The 21648-nt window shown below is 48.2% G+C and overlaps 2 protein-coding genes across 3 annotated transcripts; one reads left to right on the top strand and one right to left on the bottom strand.

The window, feature by feature from the left end:
• Positions 1-391: 391 nt before the first annotated feature.
• On the bottom strand, positions 392-8481 carry bub1ba (BUB1 mitotic checkpoint serine/threonine kinase Ba). 2 transcript variants are annotated; one of them, XM_030345500.1, is made up of 17 exons: positions 8394-8481; positions 8052-8202; positions 7764-7879; positions 7172-7292; positions 6596-6801; positions 6163-6269; positions 5921-6021; positions 5619-5712; positions 4150-4306; positions 3615-3803; positions 3357-3500; positions 2731-2825; positions 2344-2502; positions 1996-2129; positions 1634-1772; positions 1102-1217; positions 392-793 (listed from the first exon to the last, which is right to left on the bottom strand). In XM_030345500.1, the coding sequence occupies exons 2-17, from the start codon at positions 8198-8200 to the stop codon at positions 637-639; spliced, it is 2184 nt and encodes a 727-aa protein (XP_030201360.1). In that variant the 5' UTR covers positions 8201-8202; positions 8394-8481; the 3' UTR covers positions 392-636. The 2 variants fall into 2 exon arrangements, with proteins under 2 accessions (XP_030201360.1, XP_030201359.1); XM_030345499.1 differs by having other exon boundaries at positions 3357-3803.
• A 1190-nt stretch (positions 8482-9671) lies between these two features.
• Positions 9672-16405, top strand: LOC115534492 (kunitz-type protease inhibitor 1). The gene is made up of 10 exons (XM_030345501.1): positions 9672-10237; positions 11126-11286; positions 11466-11601; positions 12572-12742; positions 13175-13210; positions 13455-13583; positions 13741-13791; positions 13871-14041; positions 14337-14390; positions 15561-16405. The coding sequence occupies exons 1-10, from the start codon at positions 9859-9861 to the stop codon at positions 15743-15745; spliced, it is 1473 nt and encodes a 490-aa protein (XP_030201361.1). The 5' UTR covers positions 9672-9858; the 3' UTR covers positions 15746-16405.
• Positions 16406-21648: the final 5243 nt, after the last annotated feature.

Here is a 21648-nt window from a genome sequence, read left to right as displayed (position 1 = left end):
TCTGACAAGGAAATATACTGGACTAAGTAAACACTACAACCCTGGTGTTCACAATCCACCACTTCACACGGCCGGAGACGGTACAAACTAAAGCCTGCTGGACACACTATACATGACAACCCTAATGGATGAATTGCAAACTACACCCTAATGAACGCAGTACAAACTTCAACCTATTGGACACTGTAGAGTGAACCCTACTGGACACACTCCATATGACAACCCTACTGGTCAAAGTACACACTACACACTACTGGACACTGTACACACTGAACCCTTCTGGATATAGAACCACCTACACCCTACAACGGAACAGTTATAGGAATTGTTTGATAAACTTCTTAATGTCCAGACCATTACCACATTGTCTCTTCTGTCAATAAAGGGGCCATTTACTTTAGCAACTACATATTTTAATACATATTTACAATATACATGCATCTTCTTAATAAATTTTGTTTATCATATGTGTTTCGAAGCTGGAAACAGATTCATGGCAGACAAACCCTATAGTAAGTAAACGTTTCAATGCGGGGGGGGGGGAGGGGGGTCATATACACATTTAAACATGAGAAACCGACAACAAAAAATATGAACCAAGTTTGACAAACAAGAACAACAAAAATCAGATCAGCATCAGATCGCCATAGTAACCCCCGGCTCGTCACGGAAACTATAATAAGGAGCGGTGGCGACCAGGTCAAGCAGCTGGGACAGCACAGAGACGGAGGAGTGTCCGGACGAGTTCAGCAGCAGATGGAACGCCTTCCTCCACGCCGACATCCTGCCCAACCTGGAGAAACAGGAAGTGGGCGGAATACATAGGAGGATAGGATGTAACACACTACATATACAAACACATTATATACTTAATATCACACAGAGTAGGCCTCACAAAATCCAAGGTCTAACAAAGCTGTAATCTGATTTGACGCCCCACAACCGGGAGACGAGTTGACCTGGTTTGAACTTTGAACTCGGCATTAAGGTTCAGAAGCGGTCTGCCTTGCTCAGGGGGATGTCAGCGATAGTGCTGGCCTGGGCTTTGGGCTGAGCTTGTACTGAACATGTTGTGTCTGGGGTAGGTAGGAGGTAGGGTACCTGCTGCCGTTGCGTCCCAGCTTCTCCACCATCCAGCCGTCCTTCTCCTTCACCACCGTCATCTTCCTCTTGGTCAGCAGGAGGTGAACCGCCTCGGCCAGACACACCAGGTCCACCTGCCGGGAACACACACACACACACACACGGTTTTCATCAAAGCTAAATTTAAAACCTTTTTAAGACCATAATGAATGCAATTTAAGACCCATTTCACCTCCCTACTGGCAATTTATTTTCTTTTAAGAAAGAAGACAAATGATTGATATAATCCCATTTTATAGGTGCCTTTAATGTACTGTAGAGGAGATGCCACTAGCCTCTGTGACACACTGGGTGTCCTGTGCTCCAATCCATTCTAACACAGTTTGCATGAGAATTGGTTCCATAATCTATTACACTTTTAAGACCCGTCACAATCGTCAAGACATTTTAAGGCCTCCAATTCAGATGATTGGATCTTTGACTTTTAAGACTTATTAAGGACCTGCGGAAACCCTGACACACACACACACACACACACACACACACACACCTGGTACGGGGAGTCGGTGGGCTTCAGGAGCCCCAGCTGGATGTAGTCGAGGGCGGCGGGGACCTGGGCGGCGGAGGTCAGGTCCGTCTGGAGCTCCAGGTCCAGGGAGGAGAGCAGGTCCACGGACACCAGGGAGTCGCTGCGGGGGAAACACCACCAGAGGTCACGCCTCCACTGGAGACACACAGCGGCCGCTGAACCCAACCATGGAGTGTGTACAGAGTCAGGAGGGGGGGGGGGGGGGGGGGGGGGGGGGGGGGGGGGGGTGAGTGTGGAGCAGTGTGAGGAGGAGGAGATGCCCGTGGGTGAGGAGGGAGGAGTAAAGAGGGAGTGAGGGGCCAGGAGGCCTGCGGAGGAGTTACCCGTGGGTGATGAGCAGAGAGTCCGTGTGCAGCGCTCCCAGGAGGAGAGAGGAGGAGTGGAAGGTTCGCATCATCAGGAGCAAACCAGTCACCTCAGTGGACACCCAGCCCGGCGGTAACAGCCTCAGCCGCGCCTACACAGGGTCAGAGGTCAGGGTCAGAGGTCAGAACCAGGTTCGTACTTGGAATAAATGTATTGATATAGAATTATGTGGGACAAGTTTTCAACAATAAAGCAAATCCTAAATGGTGCCAGTTACATAACTCACTTATGAGGGTATTATGTATAAGTATAAATACAAGTATACCAGTGTGCTTAGAGGGCTGGGGGAGTAGAGAGGAACTCACAGACAGCTTCTGGTAATTGGGGACTGTATAGAGGGTGACGCATGCGTCCTGGAACAGGAAGCAGCGTGCACTCGGCAGGGCGGCCGAATCCTCCGGGGACAGCCTCCTGCGCAGCTGGGACAGCACGTAGAAATCCCACGGCAACAGGCTCCTCTCCACCTGGACACCGAGCAGGCTGTCAACATGTCCGTCCACTGTAGCCCGTCCATCTACCCACCCACCCGTCTGTCTGTCTGCAAATACCCTTCAACGGTACACCTGTGTCCATCTACATATCTCATCCCTCCATGTCCCGGTCAATCCATCCACCCACCTAGCTACCTCCCCAGTATCTCCCCCGTATCTCCCCCCCATCTCCCTCCGAGGGCAGCGTGCTGGTCCCGGTACCTTCAGCAGCACGTGGCTCCTCTGGCTGAAGCCCCCGAACAGGGAGAACCCCTCCTCCTCCTGGACCTTGGTGTAGAGGGAGACCTCCGCGCCGCCTGGAAACACCACGCACGCCGGGGTCAGCTGTTGCTAGGGCTACAGATATTGGCCGTGTTGCTAGGGCTACGGATACAGGCAGTGTTGCTAGGGATACAGATACAGGCGGTGTTGCTAGGGATACAGATACAGGCCTTGTTGCTAGGGATACAGATACAGGCCGTGTTGCTAGGGATACAGATACAGGCCGTGTTGCTAGGGATACTTTTACAGCCCGTGATGCTAGGGCTACAGATACAAAGGGCTACACCAAGCGGTGTGGTCGTTAGGGTCATTACCATTGCGTCGCTAGGGGTACAGGTGTATCGCTTGGGGTACCAGGTCATATCGCCAAGGGTTAGAGGTGTGTTGCTAGGGGGAAACGGGTGTGTCGCTAGGGGGATACGGGTGTGTCGCTAGGGGGATACGGGTGTGTCGCTAAGGGGACACGGGCGTGTCGCTAAGGGGAAACGGGTGCGTCGCTAAGGGGAAACGGGTGTGTCGCTAAGGGGAAATGGGTGTGTCGCTAAGGGGATAAGGAGGCCTCTCACCGAGGGAGAGGTGGGTGTCCTTGTCCACGGGAGGCAGGGGGGCCTCCACCGTGTGGTAGCCCGGGAAGGAGCTGACCTCCGCCTGGTCCAGGAGACGCCGCCTCGTCTCCCTGCTGCAGGGGTCCCCGGACAGGGGCCCCTCACCTAGAACACAGAGCCCCCCCGGTTGACACAGGAGCCCCAGGTGTGTGTGTGCATGCACCACGTCAGTGAGTCTCATCAACCAGTGGGGGTCCTGCTGTAATGAAGCGTGGGTACCAGTCTGCGGGGTAAGGGGGTCGTCGGTGGACGAGACCCCCAGGGTTGAGGCTCCCCCCGCGGTGGACAGCGTCGTGTGGGCCTCCAGGCTGGCCTCCTTGATGGGACTCAGCTTTATGGTGGGGGTCTCCTCGGTCTGGGGGGGAAGGGGCGCAGCAGCCTGCCTCCGGCGCAGCAGCCCCTGGTGGTCTACCAGACACACACACACACACACATTATATCAGCGCACTATCAAGGAACGTGATATAAACAGGTGATCCAAACAGGTGACATCATTTTGACTTCTGAATACAGTGCATATTTTCCTAATTTAAAAGCAAAGCAGTTCAAGGCCTTCATCACTGGTTCCCAACCTTGATCGCAAGGCCCCCTTGGGCACAAAAAAGCCGCAAATGGTCCGCGGCCCATTGGTTGGGAACCACCGCTTTAGAGCATATCGGCATCAGAACTCCCGTCTACCTCTCTTTTCTAGTGGTATCAACTAGTAACTCTAGTTGCTATAGTAACTCTAGGCTTCATCGGCCGGAGGAGGTACCAGCATCAGAGGGCGGCGCTCTCCTGACGTAGGGCGTGGACACCAGGTGCGCGGAGCCGGCAAAGTCCTGCGTGTTGTCGGGGCAGGAGCACAGCGTCTTGTTCTGGACCGTGCCCACCACCGTCTCCGTCAGGGACAGAAGCCTCGCTCCAGAGCCCTGGAGAGGACGAGGAATGGACTCGGTTGCACTAGACACGCAACTACCGTCATTCAGCTACAGTATCACCATAGAGCAGGGGTACTCAAGTAGAAATGATGAGGGGCCACAAAAATTTTTTTCAGTGACTCAAGGGGCCGGTCGGTATACGTGTGACTGAGGCCGATATATGCTCTGTTTTAGACGTAACACGTAAGCACGTAAGATACATAACCCCCCTTGCGCGGTAAAATATCCCCCCTTACGTGCTTAAGTGCGTCGGCCAAAATTCCTGACTATGCGACTAAAACACTACGGCCCTACGCAGCTCGCAAAGACTGTGATTGGCCAGCTAACCACATCCTTTCAGGAGTCTCACATTTCCGGTTTTACAGCATAATAACGCCATTTTAAAAAGGCCGTGACAGAACCGAATGAAGAATTTTGAAGAAGGAGAAGAAGAAAACACAAGAACGAATTATGATAATTATAAATATAAACAAGCCAGCGATTTCCACTTCCACGCCCACAGATTCGTTCGTTGCTCCCCCTACTGTTCTGGCGGAGAATCCCCTTGCAACACGCGCAATCCTTAAGGAACCTTAAAGGAACCGTAAATCAAAACTTGTCTAAAACAAGTCCCTTGTGTAAATTACGTGCTTACGTCTCTGCGTCTAAAACGACCCTAAATCGGCCTTGACTGCTGCTGAGATGGACTGTCTGCCTCGAGTTTGGGAGGGCTGGAGCGGTCTGTGGGCTGGAGTGCAATCTGTTTATCGTTGCAACCCCCAGCCTCGTATTGAGATCGCGGCGCGCGGTTTCAAAATAAGAGCGCCCAGCACGATTTTTTTTTTTTTTTTTTTTATATAATTAAAAAAACTTTTCAAAACAGCTCGAGGGCCATTAATAGACACCCCTCGGGCCACAAAAGGCCCGCGGGCCGCTACTTGAGTATGACTGCCATAGAGATTTAGCTGGTCTCACTAGAGTAGCACCCAAGTAATTCAGTTTGTCAGACAATAGTAATACTAGTGATTTGGCTACAGTCGTACCACAGTACTACCATATATTTAGCTACAGTCCAGTGTTTCCCCCAGCAAGTTCCCTGTGGTTAAGGCGGCCACCTTACCATCAATTGGGCCCCGCCTGGACTACCAAGGTATATATAAAAATATATATATATATATATATTTTTTGAATTATTATGCATTAACAAAGTACAAAACTCCCTTAGGGAAAGAAAACATACTTCCATCAGGTACCAAAAATAAATATAAATAAGGCATCGGATTTTTCCTTTCAAAACAATAGTCGTTGGAACTGAAACCCTCACCGAAGACCGCAGGGCCATCTTTAAAGAGGGCAACTGCTCTCCCGGACGCAAGAAAACGTCGTCCTTCAGTGGTTTGGGGCTGGCTCTGCCGTCCCTGCAGAGGCAACATGGACATGGTCTGATTACTAGGAAGAGGGTCAGGCTGCCGAGCCCAGGGTCTGGTGGCTGAAGAAACGGGCTGATTTCCAAGGACATGGGGTGGTTGTAAAGGAAAGGAAATGGTCTATTTGCCTAGGAGAGAGTCGGTAAGGGAAGGAATCGGGAGAGTTTTGATACTTCTGCCTGGTGGAAGGGTTCCTTACCTAAAAGGCATTGCGGAGGAAGAAGAGGAGGAGGAGCCGGACGTGGGGTCCGTGAAGATGTGGAATGGCTCGGCCACTGGAAGGTTCCGGGCCTCATCCACCTTGATGGGGAATAATAAGAAGTTAAACAACCTGGCCATAGTTTTCCGTGTGGTCATCAATGAGTGCCATCAGTGCATTAACACTGAATACCAAACAGACCTTAAGTGAAGGTAGAATCGGGGTGGGGGGCGGGTTCATACCTGTTCCGGTGTCTCAGGCAGGGACATTCGTAACAGGAGCATTCCCTGCTTCTCCTGCAGCTCCTGCTTGAGTTTCACTTCCAGGTCATCCATTTTTCTGATCTTCGCTGGATGAACCAAACCACAGCAATTACCACGCTACTAGTACTATAACTACTAATCGGTGGTACAGACTGACCCAAGTCATTACTAATTAAAGAGCATGTGTACCCACTGCATTCAGCTGGAATGCAAAACTTTTTTCTCTCAAATACCAATACTAAATCTTATTCCAGTCACAGCGATACAATTGAATTGATTACTATGTTGAGGATCATATGAGATTTATTAACATGTTTTAAAAACAAATAAGGGTTTGGGGTCCACTGGCTCTTTAAGTGCTTCCACCAATCTGTAGTTAGGGCTGACCAATATGCTGAGAGGGGAGGATTACCATAGACCTCCTGCCGCCGGGCCAGAGTGTAACGCTCGGCGCGGAGCTCCTCAAAACAGAACTCCGTTTTGCCCTGGGTCAGCAGCTCCTTGCAGTACATGCTGCGCTCCTTCAGGGTATTCTCCTCCATGCTCGCCGAGGCCCCGTCACAGGACGCCAGCTGGACGGCCTCCAGCTTCTCCTGAAGGTCTCTGTACGTCACGTTTCTGTGATGAAACCGGAGATTAGCGCTTCTCAAACACTCTCCCAAATCCTGTCTGTTCATGCAGGAACTTTATGAGTCCATTCAAATGACTTGTTTTAATCCATTTTAATCCAACAACGATTTACTATACAACTACGATCGCTATTTAGGCTTTTTCTGCGACCGCATCCACACTTTAGGCAACACCAAATGGGGTCATGACCCCAAGTTTGGTGATAATAAACCCTTCACATACAGCCGTTTAAACTTGAAGTTACGGGTTATTCAAGTAGTCGGCTATCTGTTCTGCCGAGTTTATTTTCTCACAGAGCCAAGTGGGGTCCACCACAGCTAAACAGAGCTTGTGATCCAACACACACACACACACTCACCCGCCTGGGCAGCTGCTGGTGGGGGGGTCCTCTGGTGCCGGGGCCCCGGGCCCCTGCAGTGGGAGGCTCTGGGCCCGTGGAGCCATGCTGGGCAGCTGGAGCTTCACCCCCACAGAACAGCCTGATGGGAAATAAAACAGTGCACCCATCCATTGACAACCGAGCTCTCAACGTCTCTCTTTAACTCTGTCTGGCCCTTCCTTTGTAAGGAGGTAACGTGACCTATATATTATTTGTTTAGTTTAGCTTGTTCTGTATTTTTCATTCATGACAGATACAGTGAGTTAGACAGGAACGTATAGGAGAGCGAGAGGGTAGCACATGCAGCAGAAGACGGCAGGCTGGATTCAAACCCTTAAAAGTGTGAATACTCAGAAAAGCGTTAATTAAATTAAATACATAAAGACTCCCTGCTATCCCTGTGGCCAAAGAAGGTTTTTTCACATGTGGTTGATTTGATTGCCTCACTCACTGTAGTCTAGTATGACTGTAGCTTTACGTTAACATCCTGTCACTGCCAATAGCATGGGACTACAGAGCTACATTAGCAGCTCATAGCATGGGACAACACTACATTAATATGAGCCAGTACCTGCGCTCTCAGCTAGCCTCTTCCTGCCGCGTGGTCGCAGGTCCACCTGGTTTATTCTGGGCGGGGAGCTGCCCTCCCCAGTCCCACCTTCACCTGGCAACCTCGCCTGGACAGAACTGGGGAATTGAAAGCATCGTCAGGACAATCAAAATACAGCCAACACCCGCCTTGAATTACAATCACAGGTAGGTGCAGGAAACACAGAAAAGATCTTTGGTTAAGTATGCGTTTTTTCGTCTCCATTCATGTTATTTTGTTCTTGCGACATTGGCGACGGGTGATACATACTGCCTCTGCTGATGCATCTCTGCCTGCAGAGCGTCGCACACGTCCGGGAAGTTTGGAGGTCCTTCGTTCACAGTCGGAGCTTGTAATTTGACTTGAGGAGGAAGGGTGATTCCCTTGCAGGGCTGCCGTCCTCTCGTTGCCCCTGCCATGACTAGTTTCAGAGTACTTTATTAATCCAAGGGGGAAATTGTTTCGGTCGCAAATTGCTTTCCTCAATTTAAAATAAATATCAGAAAATCAAAATGGGAAACACAACATCACAGCTTAGACGTACTACATATGAACCCCGTGAACAAGAATAACGTTATATCGTAAAGAGTAAAGACACAATATTATCAATACCTTGATTACTTCAGAGGTTTCCTGCCACCCTTCAACAACATTCAAAAAACAACGCAAGTCGAACATAAACCTGATTGGACGATTCCGGGGCATATTATATCGTGCTGTGATTGGCCTATTCATTTATGTCACTTCCGGTAGCATGCGTCACTTGTTTTGGTATAGCATGAGAGTTTATGTGTAAGGCTATCCCATATATATATAAAGAATAACAATTTGAACATTAATTTACATTTTTTTATCGAAATATATCTTTCCATGTTTGTATGAATTACACGTACGATGATTGCTAGTCTCAATTTGCAGGCATGACAGGTACAAATAAGTTATATAGAAAAGCAATATTATAGTAAAATGATTCGTGTTTCTTCACCTGATTCTAAATCAACCCATATGTGCAACACATTAAAGAATAAAACATTTTCAGACTTTCTTTTTCATAAGGTTGCCGTCGGTGCCCTCTGGGGGTCAGAGCTAGTATTCACCATATTGTGTCCCCAATCCGTTACGTAGGAGCCAGCATTCTATTGATTTCGTTATTAGTGAGTTAACTTTATGAATTTATGAATTTATCTTATTTTGCGGTTTGTTTGTCTTCATTTATTACTTTTGAGTTCTCTTGCTCACAGAGCAGGATAATTCAAAGGAGGTGTAGGTGTACTGGGTGTGGCCCATGAAGGGCACAATGTTTCTACTGTTATCACGTGCACTTATAGAACCATTTGTTTATTCAACAGTATAGCATCTGATTTAACCTACAAACTATAATAAAAGTATCCAACTTGAAGAACTTCACTCTTGGACAGATCATTGGACTGCATTTTGGAACGACATTGGAAATTAAAAGAAGCCATCTACAGTGACACAGCACATAAACAGCCCAATATAATACAAAAAAAGACTGTTGTTGGTACAAAAGGGCGATACAATAACATCCTAAACCGTACATAAATATATTTATAGCCAAATCTCTCTTTCCCTGAGTGTGTGTGTGTGTGTGTGTGTGTGTGTGTGTGTGTGTGTGTGTGTGTGTGTGTGTGTGTGTGTGTGTGTGTGTGTGTGTGTGTGTGTGTGTGTGTGTGTGTGTGTGTGTATCCATATTGAAAAGACAACTAAGGTATCTTTAATCATGAAAGAGAATGTGCAAAATATTTAACATTCCAATAAAAAATAAATAACTCGTGATACTATAACATCCAACCCCTGGGGAAAAACATCGCAAAGACCTAGTTGGGAATTTTCCAGGTATGACACACCTGTAACCCTGATGGCTGTGACGTCAGTTGGTAAAGGGACACACCCAAAGCCGGAAGTACAATCGTTTGAGAATTTATCGCTGCTGCTGTCTCCTGTCGCTCTAATACTTTCAAACACTACGGGTGACATTATCTGACAGAGAGAGAGAGAGGGAATTAGGCCTCTTTGGTTTTTTTCTTAAAGAGAGCCGATAGATACAACTTTTGGTATGTGGCTCCGCATTGGACTGATGTCGGCGGTGTTGATCCAAACCCTGCACATGATCAACGCACAAGACTGTGCATCCAAGTTCCGAAACGGCAAGAAAGACTTTGTTGTCGACCTTCAAGCTTCTGTGGAAAGGGGCGCTGAGCTCATCGCTTCTTCGCAGGTTACCAACGCCGAGGACTGTATGGAAACTTGTTGCCTGCTTCCCCAGTGTAATGTAGTGCTGGTGGATGAGAGGAACTCGGGCCGCAGCACCTGCTCCCTCTTCAACTGCCTCTACAAGAAGGGCTATGCCTGCAGGTTCGTCGGAAAGAAAGGCTTCAGTAGTTTTGTTCTCGACTCCGTCTACCAGCAGCACCTGGATGCGCCCGAGGCCGAAGGTGAGCCGGGACTGTTCTGATTGTCAACGCATTATTTGAGAAATTGTACATTCTTGAGGATAATATTAATACTAGAGTTCAATGTGCATCTATATTAGAAAAAAAAAGTTTTGGTTTTAATGTATATCAAGAGTCAACTGTCAACCAAAAAATACATACTTACAGCTATCTGTAACATTGAAAAGTACAGGATAGCATATTATTGTATAATTATAATGCATTGAACACCTGCCAGATTTGTGTCTGAGGGCTCTTGGTTTTGTTATTCAAACTTTAGGCCCCCTGCATTCCTTCTTATACCCTCCTGCTGACTCTGTAGCACCCCTAGTTCTGTCTCTACGGGGCCCCTAGTGCTATCTCTGTGGGGCCCCTATTGCTGTCTCTGTAGGGTCCCTATTGCTGTCTCTGTAGGGTCCCCCTATTCCTTATTTTAGTTGCCCCTAGTGCTGTCTCTTTAGTGGTCCTTTTGCTGTCTCTGTTGGGCCCCTAGTGCTGTCTCTGTGGGGCCCCTAGTGCTGTCTGTGGGACCCCTAGTGCTGTCTGTGGGACCCCTAGTGCTGTCTCTGTGGGGCCCCTAGTGCTGTCTGTGGGACCCCTAGTTCTGTCTCTGTGGGGCCCCTAGTGCTGTCTGTGGGACCCCTAGTACTGTCTGTGAGACCCCTAGTACTGTCTGTGGGGCCCCTAGTGCTGTCTGTGGGACCCCTAGTGCTGTCTTTTTAGGGCTCCTAGTGCTGTCTCTGTGGGGCCCCTAGTCCTGGCTCTGTGGGGCCCATGTATTGCTTATTTTGGTGCCCCCTCTAGTACTGTTTCTTTAGGGCCCCTGGAGTCCTTATTTCATTGGCCGTTAGTGCAGGCCCCCCTTTCTCACCCCGGTGCTTGTATCTCAAGGGCCGAGTGCGGGCCCCGTGGCAGTGGCGGGCCGCAACGTAGTGGTCCGGCCGGGGGAAGAGGTCACACTGAGGGGCGTGGAGAGCCGGGCCCCGGAGGACGCCACCATCACCAGCTACAGGTGGAGCATCAAGAAGGGGAACCCCTCCGTGAAGATGACGGTAACACCCCGCGCACACGCACGCACGCACGCACGCACGCACGCGCACACACACACACACACACACACAATCTTTATTGTGTTTTTTACATCTCCATTCCATTTGGAGAGGCTTCATGCAGTGCCTCCAAAGTGTGTGTGAGGGAGGAGCTCTAACGGTAGACTGACCCCTTGATTCAGCCCACTGGTGACCAGCTGCGGGTGTCCAACCTGGTCGCCGGGACCTACGACTTCACGCTGCATGTCACCGACTCCAACGGCCAATCAGACGACGCCACGGTCAACATCCAGGTCCTGAACCAGGAAGAGTCTGACAGTGAGTCCACATGGGATATGTCATTTCATTAATGAAGTGATATTGAGATGATTTTATCAAAATTTGGGTGGCTATATTTAAGGTAGTGAAACAGGCCGGTAGTTTTGAATTTGGTTGTGAAACTGCTGTTGGCTAGGTTTAAGGCAGTGGAACAGGCCAGTAGTTTTGTGTTTGGTAGTGAAACTGCTGTTGGCTAGGTTTAAGGCAGTGGAACAGGCCAGTAGTTTTGTGTTTGGTAGTGAAACTGCTGTGGTCTAGGTTTAAGGAATTCGAGCAGGCCGGTAGTTCTGCTTTTGGTAGTGAACCTTCTGTTAGCTCAGTGTTTGGTAGTGGAACATCATAATACTGGTACTGATTATAAGCGGTGTGAGCAAGCCCTCAAGGGGGGTAAGCCCTCTGTCCTACCAAGGGAACCAGTCAGACCACATCCCACTACAGCTTTCCAGCGGTTTAAAAGAACACGCAAAGACAGACATGACCGCAGGTACAGACATGCATGCTGTTTCGTTATGATAGTAGTGCGTTTTATATTATTTACACCATGACAACAGAAACTAATAACTTAATACTATTATTCACTTTTATGCCAAGCGACTGACTGAATTCAGATGAATGTCGTTCATTACCAACTAGTGGTTAGACAGTGAATACAGATAAATATATATTTCAGGAGCAGGAAGGGTGTTGTGCATCTTGCCCAAGGATGTCTACAGCTAAGAAGCCCAGAAATCAGAAAAACCGCTACACCAGTGTTTCTCAATCTCAGGCCATGAGCACATTACTGCTCAGCACTTCACTGGGACATTTATGATATGGGCGGAGGTGGGTGGGGCTAAAATGATGCGTGGGAAGGTCTTGCACAACAACGTAGGAGAAAAATGGGTCACAGGCCTAAATTAGGTACTTTAGTAAGTAAGTTACTACTGCACCATCACACGCAGATGGCTCTAATGATAAAGTGTGCCAACAGTGTACTGCCTGGTGGCGAAGGAGGTGGGACTGTGTCGCGCAAGTTTCCCTCGCTGGCACTACAACGCCGCCACGGCCCGCTGTGAGGAGTTCGTCTATGGGGGATGCAAAGGAAACAATAACAACTTCCTGTCTGAGCAGGAGTGTGGTAAAGCCTGCGCCAACGTCAAAGGTACCTCGACCCCACTTAAGGTTATATGAAACTTCCTCAGCCTTGAATATCCGCCTTACGTACACTATTGGCCTTTACGTCACCAGCGTATTCCACTTAGTTTTTCTTGCTTAGTTTTCAGGTTCTTTCATGACAGAACTGTTGAGGTTCACATATATATGTCCATTTGTATGACACATCATTTTCCCATAATAAAGATCACCCGATCCCACTGAATTAGTAACTTCTGTCTGTTAATAACCAGAACAACCTATGCAGAACCTTAAATACGAACAGTAGAGACCCACGGCGTACGCACGGCAGTAATTCAACTGTTCTATCTTTCACTGTTCACACTTTGACACATCGCAGTCATTTAGGTCATAACATGAATGTTTATGAATAGGTTGTGTTATTCACATGTGATGTTAATGTTATGTTCTGTTTCCATAGCACCCACTGGAAGATCTGTTACTCTGCCAGGCAAGGGTAAGCTAAACATCGATCATTCAGAGTGTATTTTAACAATGGACACTGCAGCCCTTCTGGTATAACAGGTCATTGGTGATCCTGATTGGCTATATAACTGACAATAAGCAATGTCCTGCAAACTATGCAAAGACCTCATCACCAAATCCGCTAGGCCGGTGATATTACGGGCTGCTGTTTAGTGTGTTACAAAGAGGAGGGTCTGGGGAAGCAGTGTATTGACTGGTGTGTGGCTCCACTTTAGAGGACTGCACCGCCCCGTGTGGGGACGAAGAGTTTCAGTGTGCGAGTGGCTGCTGCATCGACCGATCGCAGGAGTGTGACGGCCAGGCGCAGTGCACCGACGAATCGGACGAGTCCCGCTGCGCCCAGCGTGAGAGACGTGCACGCACAGACATGCACAGACCATCATCGCACGCACGCATGCATCTGTGTGCAGACATCCACACACAGACGCACTCACATAGTATTGTTTGTGTTAACTTATCGTGCGTGCGTTTACATGTATTGTGTGTGTTTTCTCTCCCCAGTCAATGAGACGTTCTCCAGTCTTCTGGAAGTGAGTTTTGCCGACCACCTGGGTAAGTCTTCTGTTCAGGGTCATTCTTTTTGCCTCTCGCTTTACCTCTGTTAATAACCCCGTCCCTTTCCCCCGCCCAGCATTCTGCACCGAGCCGCCCAAAGTAGGTCCTTGCTATGAGAACCAGTCGGCCTGGTACTACAACCCCATCCAGCAGCAGTGTCACCCCTTCATCTACAGCGGTTGCCAAGGCAACGACAACCACTTTGAGTCGAAGGACGAATGCGAGAAAAGCTGCCATGGAGTGACAAGTGAGCAGGAGGAATACGGGGCTTAGTGTAGAATTAGCATAATGCTATTGAGCATTGGCATGTATTTCAAATAGCGCTTACATGGGAAAGTATTGGCATGGCGCTAACGTGGCATTGATGTGTTGCTAGCATAGGATTAGCATGTGCTAAATTGGTATTCACATGGAAATGAATGGTGGTAACATAGCAGTATGAGCACAATGTATATTGGGATGAATGTTCTATCAGAATCATTTTAAATGATTTTGATAGTGATGATTAATGTGTTCATAAGTGTTCATGATAACGTCCACAGGGTCGGCCCTCTTCGCCCCGGGAAGGTTTGAGGAGCTGGAGGGGAGTGATTCAGGTACTTTAGAATGATTTCGGGTACTTTAGGTCAGGGGTTCCCAATTTTAACCTTTTAGTGTACCATTAAATTGTCAAGACTTATCACAGACCACCTCATATGCAAACGGTAAGAAATGGATAAATACACATGAAGTGGCTGAGCAAAAAGGGCCAATTTATATACAATTATGGCCAGTGGGTACAGTGGAAAAGGTTAACACTGTTTATGCTCCCAGTGTGTTTATTTAGAAACCAAATAATGAGTTTTTAAATAATAAGTATTTTTGCCTCAAGGACCCATGCGGTCCATTTGGATAGATTTTGCTGTACCTTGAATGTTTTGGATCCCTTTAAAATCTTGTTGAAAACGACCCGTAAGCCAACAATTTGGTACAAATACTCTTTAATACTGTCCGAACTTATGGTATAATTTTGTTTTTGATAATGTTAAAAATAGCTGAATAATGCAAAAAATACAATGTAAATGTCCGCCATTGTTAAACAAATCACAAGTCCACTCTAGAGAATCCCAGAGGCCAAAAACGTTGTCACAATCAAGTTCAATACCCCTTAGGTCATTTGTAAGGTTAAATTTGATGGCTAACAAAATGGCGTTACAGGTTCAATTTAAAATGACCACTTTTGAAGGTGCTCCCCGGGCTACTTTTTATAAAGGAAGTCAAACAAACGCTGACCTCTACCATTCCGAAGGCGATGTATAGAGACCGTGCGTAAGCAGGCCTACAAAAAGGTTAAGTACCTCTTTGGTGACACGGAGTGCGATAACTCGCAGGAAAACAAAAACAATCCGCTCCTTCATACAATCGATCACAATTCTGCTTCAAAGTGGCCCAGGGACTTCAGTCTTGGCGTACTCACTCATTAGCCTCGATAGCATTAGGATGTCAGCATGCTTGCAGGCAGAGGCGCCGCATCCCATTAGGCATACCAGGCAACTGCCTGGGGCCCCGCAATTGTTTGGCCCCCCCCCCCGTCAACAATCGCTCCATACACCCCCCCCCCCCCCCCCCCCCCGTCAACAAGCCCTCCCCCCCCCCCCCCACCGTCAACAATCCTCTGCCTAGGGCCCCCACACTACCTAGAATCGCCCCTGCTCGCAGGATATTGCGCACATCACACATATTGGCACTTTTTAATGTTCACTATCAGTTTAATGTTTTTCTCTCAGGCTCCATCGCCATAGCCATTGTGCTGGCGGTGTCCATTTTGGCGCTGCTGGCGGTGCTGGCCTTCTTCTTCCTGAAAGGACATAAGAAGGGCGCCCACCAGCCAGTCGCCACAGCGCCTCCACTGTCCGGCGAAGGTGGCGAAGATGACACTGTGGTGTACCGCAGTACCACCAAACCTGTTTGACCTACATTCACTCACTCACGTACTCACAAACTCACACTATTTCTCACATTTCCAACTTTTATTCAGAAGAGGGCGTCACTTCAATTCAAAGACTTTTTAGTTTGTGGAAACTGAATCTCGGTGGAGAGCACTGACGCTAGCTTCTCTCAGTCCTTCGGGCTAACAGTATGTAGCACCAGCTAACATGACATCTTACACCTGTTTTGGTGTGTGCCAACACTTTGTGGCCTTTTTTTGTTTTGTTTTATGATATATTTATAATTTGTGTTTTTAATGGTTATGGACAGTCTGATGGTTTTAGAAATGGGAATGAGCTTTTATAGGAGGAATTTTTAACAATATTATTGTAAATATGTTTGATATAATCTAGTATTTGTTGTTGCTGCCATTTGTGTCATCAATTCCTCCATAGATGTTTTTGTGTTAAATGTCCAATGGCATGAAAATGTCACTTTATGAGGTATTCTAACATTAATATGAGTACCCCTAGCCTGAGTGGCGAAGTCATGCCCCTTCCGGTAGAGCCCATGGGACCTATGACATCATAAAATATGAATGGGTTTCAATGGAGAGAAATTAATTATTTTCTGGTCCCAGTCTTTAAATGCCCCAGATTACATATATGTTGTTTGTGGATTTAAATGAAATTTTTCATGTCAAGGGTTTGACTGTTTATTGGGCAATTGTTCAGTTAAAGGCTGTAGAGAGAGAACGCAATGAGAAAGACTACATGTCTCGTATGTGACATCACGCTCCCTGCGACTGGCTTGAACAAGCCGACAATGTTTATGTTTGGTTGTAGTCTTTACGCTCGGTTCTCCGTCTCAACAGTAGGGCTAGAACCGAGCGAAAAGACTACAACCAAACGTGAACATCCCCCCTTTCCGTTTCCGGCCAACGAGCAATGAGGCTTCCAACAGAAATCAAAGTGATTTACAAAATGCGCTAAATGTGCAATAAAACACGTTATAAACTGTATTTCGTTACGATACTTGATTCAACCACTCTATTTCATCCTAGACAAACCACAAAGGGGGCTCAATGTTCAAAATACAGGAAAAAAAGAATAGCTCACAGCAACATATTGAAAAAATGTTTTTTAAAATTTTTAAAATTTGTGAACTGAACTTTGAACTTGTTCACGTAGAAAGTGAACTTTCTCAACACTGGTAAGGGCGTTGATAAGGCCCAACCGCTCGACCCATGTGGCCGAGTCACGGCAGGTAAGCAGCCCCGCCTGTTTAAAAGGCTTTATTGGCCAGTTGGAATAACGTGAGTCAAATGGGTCTGACCTACGAAGTCTTTCAAATAGCTAGCCAATGCATAGAGCAAATAAAATGTATGTAACCATATTTAAAAACGGAATAACTAGCATCTGGTAAATGGGTGTGATTAGTGATTGGTTATTAATCAGCCAAGGCATATATATTCTATTAACCACCACTAGTAGCATACGCCTTTTAGCAAGCACATGCGATGCACCGCCTAGCATAGCAGCCGGTCCTCGGAAAATGATTTATATCTCAACCAGTGGTGGGTAGTAACGCATTACAAGTAACGCAAATGAGTAAAAAAAAAAATACTTTTTTCGGGTAGCGAGTACTTTTCACGTTCCTTTTTTAAGTCAGATTTTTACTCTCACTCAAGTAAATATTAGATTAAGAATTCTACTCTTTACTCAATTACATTTTCCATTGTGGGAGTGGGTGCGGGGTGGTTACGGTCCACGTAGAGTTTATAGAATTCTAAAGATACTATGTTACACAGGCTCTGTATTCTGCAGACCAATATATTACTTGTTTGTCGTTGTTTTGTCTGGCTGTGAGTGTCAGTGCATGCGTATAGCTGAATCGCAATCGCATCTAGACAAATCTGATTGGCTAATACACATTGAGGATGAATTAAATCATTTTTAAATTACTAAAATTATCACTCTCCTCATCCCACACCCCGAACATGGCATACAAAATGTCGTGGAACAGAAACAACAACCAGAGATATTCATAAGCTATCATTTTATCGCACTTTTAAAGCTTCGCCACCAGGGTGCAGCACTTGCAGCACCCGTATTTCGAGCGCCACTTGCAGGCAGCGATGGACGCTGATGGAGCAGCTTCCACTCTCGTGGTCAACCCCTGGCCACCTGGTCACACTGTTCCTTCCCATGGGAAGGAAGGGAGAAAACTACATTATGAAATGTTTAATGTGTCACCCTAAGCTTACCACAATATCAGCCTTCAAGAACTCTACATCTAACCTCCGCAAACCTGTTGAGGTAAGTTGCATTGTTTTCAGTGGTTCTCCTCGTTCTACATAGCGAGCTCTTCCTAGAGTAAGTTGTAACTTGTTCTAGCTATCATGTTCTGGTTGTGCAAGAAACTTGTTGGCTGGAGACTGGAGAGCTACGGTAGTTCTACCCTAGCGAATAACACTATTCACTAGGCTTGTAGGCTATCTATCAAGTTAAACCAGTCTGCTGGCAGGATTGTTTCAAGGTTATTTAAAAATTAGGCGCCAAATTATCAATATGCATATTGATAATTTGGCGCCTAATTTTTAATTAAAAATAGTAGTCTCTAACCCTTTTAATTAAAATTTTTAATTTTTATAAGGTAACTCAATATTTAACAAGAGGACAAATTATATTGCACATGCAAGGGGTACATCATGTCTTTAAGTGGAACGAAATTGTGCAATTAAATACTTTTGGGGATTTATGTTTTATTTTATAAACTTGAGCAGCATGAGTTTAAGTTAGCCCAATGTATAACACGTCTGTTTGCTTAGCCTATAGCGCTGTCTGATATAACTAAAGCGGATGTCCTGTATCACATCAAGCAATTAGGTATCTGCAGTTGATCTGACATCAGATCCTCTGTATATATTTTTTTTTTTTATTTGTGTTGTTGTTCTGCGTGTGTGTGTGTGTGTGTGTGTGTGTGTGTGTGTGTGTGTGTGTGTGTGTGTGTGTGTGTGTGTGTGTGTGTGTGTGTGTGTGTGTGTGTGTGTGTGTGTGTGTGTGTGTGTGTGTGTGTGTGTGCATTAACGCCGTTAAAATTGTACATATACATATTGTGGCGACTCCTACCCCCTGGGGAGTCTGGGTAATGGGGTATTCATAATGTTGTTTGGGGAAAAGGGGGTTTATTGTCTTTAGATAACTTGTTTATGTTATTAGGTTAAGTGGGGTTAACGGGTTTGGGGTCTCTATTGTTTGTGTGTTTATTGTGTGTAGTGTTGTCGGCAACCGTTACCCAGAGTCGTATGTCCGTCGGTCAGGTCTGCCGTGTTTTCTGTTATGTGTTTGAATAAAGGCAGCCCCGCGTTGTGCGGTGTATTGAGGCACGAGAGTTGCGCCGCCATTTAAACCTGGGCTCCAGTCTCGTCCTTCCCGCCCTGCTCGCCACATTGGTGTCAGAAGTGGCATTTGGCCTGCGCATGCGCGGGGGGATTTGAGTTTCGCGGTCGAGCCCATGGACAACGCACCCCCTGTGGACACGACCGGAAGGCCCGGAGGGCCCCGCCTCAGGACAGTGGTTAGGCTGCCGAAGTTCAACGGGGTAACGCAGTTGGAACCATACCTCGCCCAGTTCCGGCTTGCAGCATGGCGTAACGACTGGGGTGCCGAGGAGGTGGTTGTCCACCTTGCCCTGGCGTTGGAGGGGACGGCAGCACGGGAGCTGCTCGACCTGGACCAAGCGGACCAGCGAGACCTTCAGGCCCTGATCCAAGCGTTGGAGAGGCGGTTGGGTGAACGGGTCTCCAGCAACGAGAGCAAGCAGTTGCTGGCTTCTCGCCGCCGCAGGGAGGAGGAGAGCCTGGGCGTCTACGCTGCTGACGTCCAGCTCTTGACCCGACGCAGCTACCCGGAATTCAACGCGGCTACACGGGAGGCCCTGGCGCTCCACGCTTTCCTGCGGGGACTGCAGCCGGAGAGTCTCGGGCTGCATGTCCGCCTCACCGCGCCCCAGACCTTCGATGCGGCTCTGGACCAGGCGGAACGGGTTGAGGTGGAGCTCTGCCGCCGTCCTGATGGTGCATCCGTATACGCGGCTGGGGCAGCGGCCGCCCCCGGCACAAAGAACGTGGAGGTCAGGTCCAGGCAGTTGAAGGGCCGGGTCCGGACGGCCACCCTTCCCGCCACCGAGGCGGCTGAGGCTTCCCGTGCACTGTGGCGACACGACAGGGCTGACCTTGAGCCGCAGCAGTGTCGGCAGCTTAGGCTGGTCGAGGACTGCGGGTGGACGGGGCAGCGTGCCACCCACCCTCGTCCCAGCCGCCGGCGTGGCCGTCGGAAGGCCAGACGTCGGAGGGCGGCGGAGGATGGGGTGCCCGAACGGCGCTCCAGAGCCCCCCTACAGCAGAACCTGGTGGGGGCCCCGAAAGAGGTGGTTCCCGACCACCACACCCCCAGGTCCTCTGCGGACAGTTGGAGACGGGCGTCCCAACCCGAGGGGAAGGCTGCACCGCAACGGGGCCACTACTGGCAGGGGCCAAGGTGGCGGCGCTGGCCCCCTGAACACTCGGGACTGTGCATTGGGTGTTGGGGTCGTCGGGACGTCTGACCCCTAAGGTGGGGGCTGTGTGGCGACTCCTACCCCCTGGGGAGTCTGGGTAATGGGGTATTCATAATGTTGTTTGGGGAAAAGGGGGTTTATTGTCTTTAGATAACTTGTTTATGTTATTAGGTTAAGTGGGGTTAACGGGTTTGGGGTCTCTATTGTTTGTGTGTTTATTGTGTGTAGTGTTGTCGGCAACCGTTACCCAGAGTCGTATGTCCGTCGGTCAGGTGTGCCGTGTTTTCCGTTATGTGTGTGTGTTTGAATGAAGGCAGCTCTCGGGGACGTGCGGTGTATTGAGGCACGAGAGTTGCGCCGCCATTTAAACCTGGGCTCCCGTCTCGTCTTTCCCGCCCTGCTCGCCACAATATATATGCGTATGTGTGTAGAGAGAGAGGGCAATCGGTGGGAGGATTGAGGGGAGAACGGACAACGCCACCAGGGGAATTACAACCCTGGTAATCAGTATAATATGGTATGTTACTTTTGTGTTGTCGAATATTATTGACAATACCGATGAGGCAAGCAGATTCGTTAAACTGAACGGCCAGAGACGGTAATTCCAAAATAAACCACAACTGGGGCCCTAACTGGAGCCCTAACTGGGGCCCTATTGCCGCGTTTCCACTGCAGGGTGCGGTACGGTTCGGTTCGCCTCAGTCCGGTAGGGAGGGGGCGGTATAGCCCAGCTCAGGTCCGAGGTCACGTTTCCACCGAGGACAGTACCCTTTATGGTAGGCCGGATGTCGATCGCCGCGGCAGCTACGTAAACATTGTGACATCATAGCAGCGCGACACAGTGTAGCCTGCTCAATAAAAACAATTCGAAAAGTTGAACGCACGTCTTCCTCCCCAAGAATGCAGAGGAACGTCTCCACCTCCTTGTTCGCCCAAGCAAGCGTTTTACGCGACATGTTCATTGTAAAGAATAATTCTGTCGATTCGATTCTGTCGACCAATCAACGGAGGGGGTATGTAGCTCAAATTTTCCGGCACTCTTTCAGGCATCTCGGTACCCCAACAGAGGAGTACTGAAGACGAGGGCAAAACGAGTACGGCTCAGTCCGGGTCACGCCCACTTTTGGCGGTGGAAACGCAATCCGTACCGCACCTTTGCGAACCGAACCGTACCGTACCCTGCAGTGGTTAACACGCCATTAGTGACAGTTATTCAGTTACTACTGAGGAGTTACTGTTGAACCGACTAGGGGATACTGTATTAATTAATCATTCTGTGAATTAGCCAATTTACTATGAAAGCGTCTGTATTTTCCTTGGATTTCACAATTAGTTATTAAATGAACAGGGCACAGACGGGTTAATTGTCATATTTTAATTAAGATA

The sequence above is a fragment of the Gadus morhua genome, chromosome 21 (assembly GCF_902167405.1).
Source record: "Gadus morhua chromosome 21, gadMor3.0, whole genome shotgun sequence".
NCBI classification, from domain to species: Eukaryota; Metazoa; Chordata; class Actinopteri; order Gadiformes; family Gadidae; genus Gadus; species Gadus morhua.
Note: the sequence above shows the minus strand (reverse complement) of the source record. Positions and strands in the feature narration are given on the sequence as shown.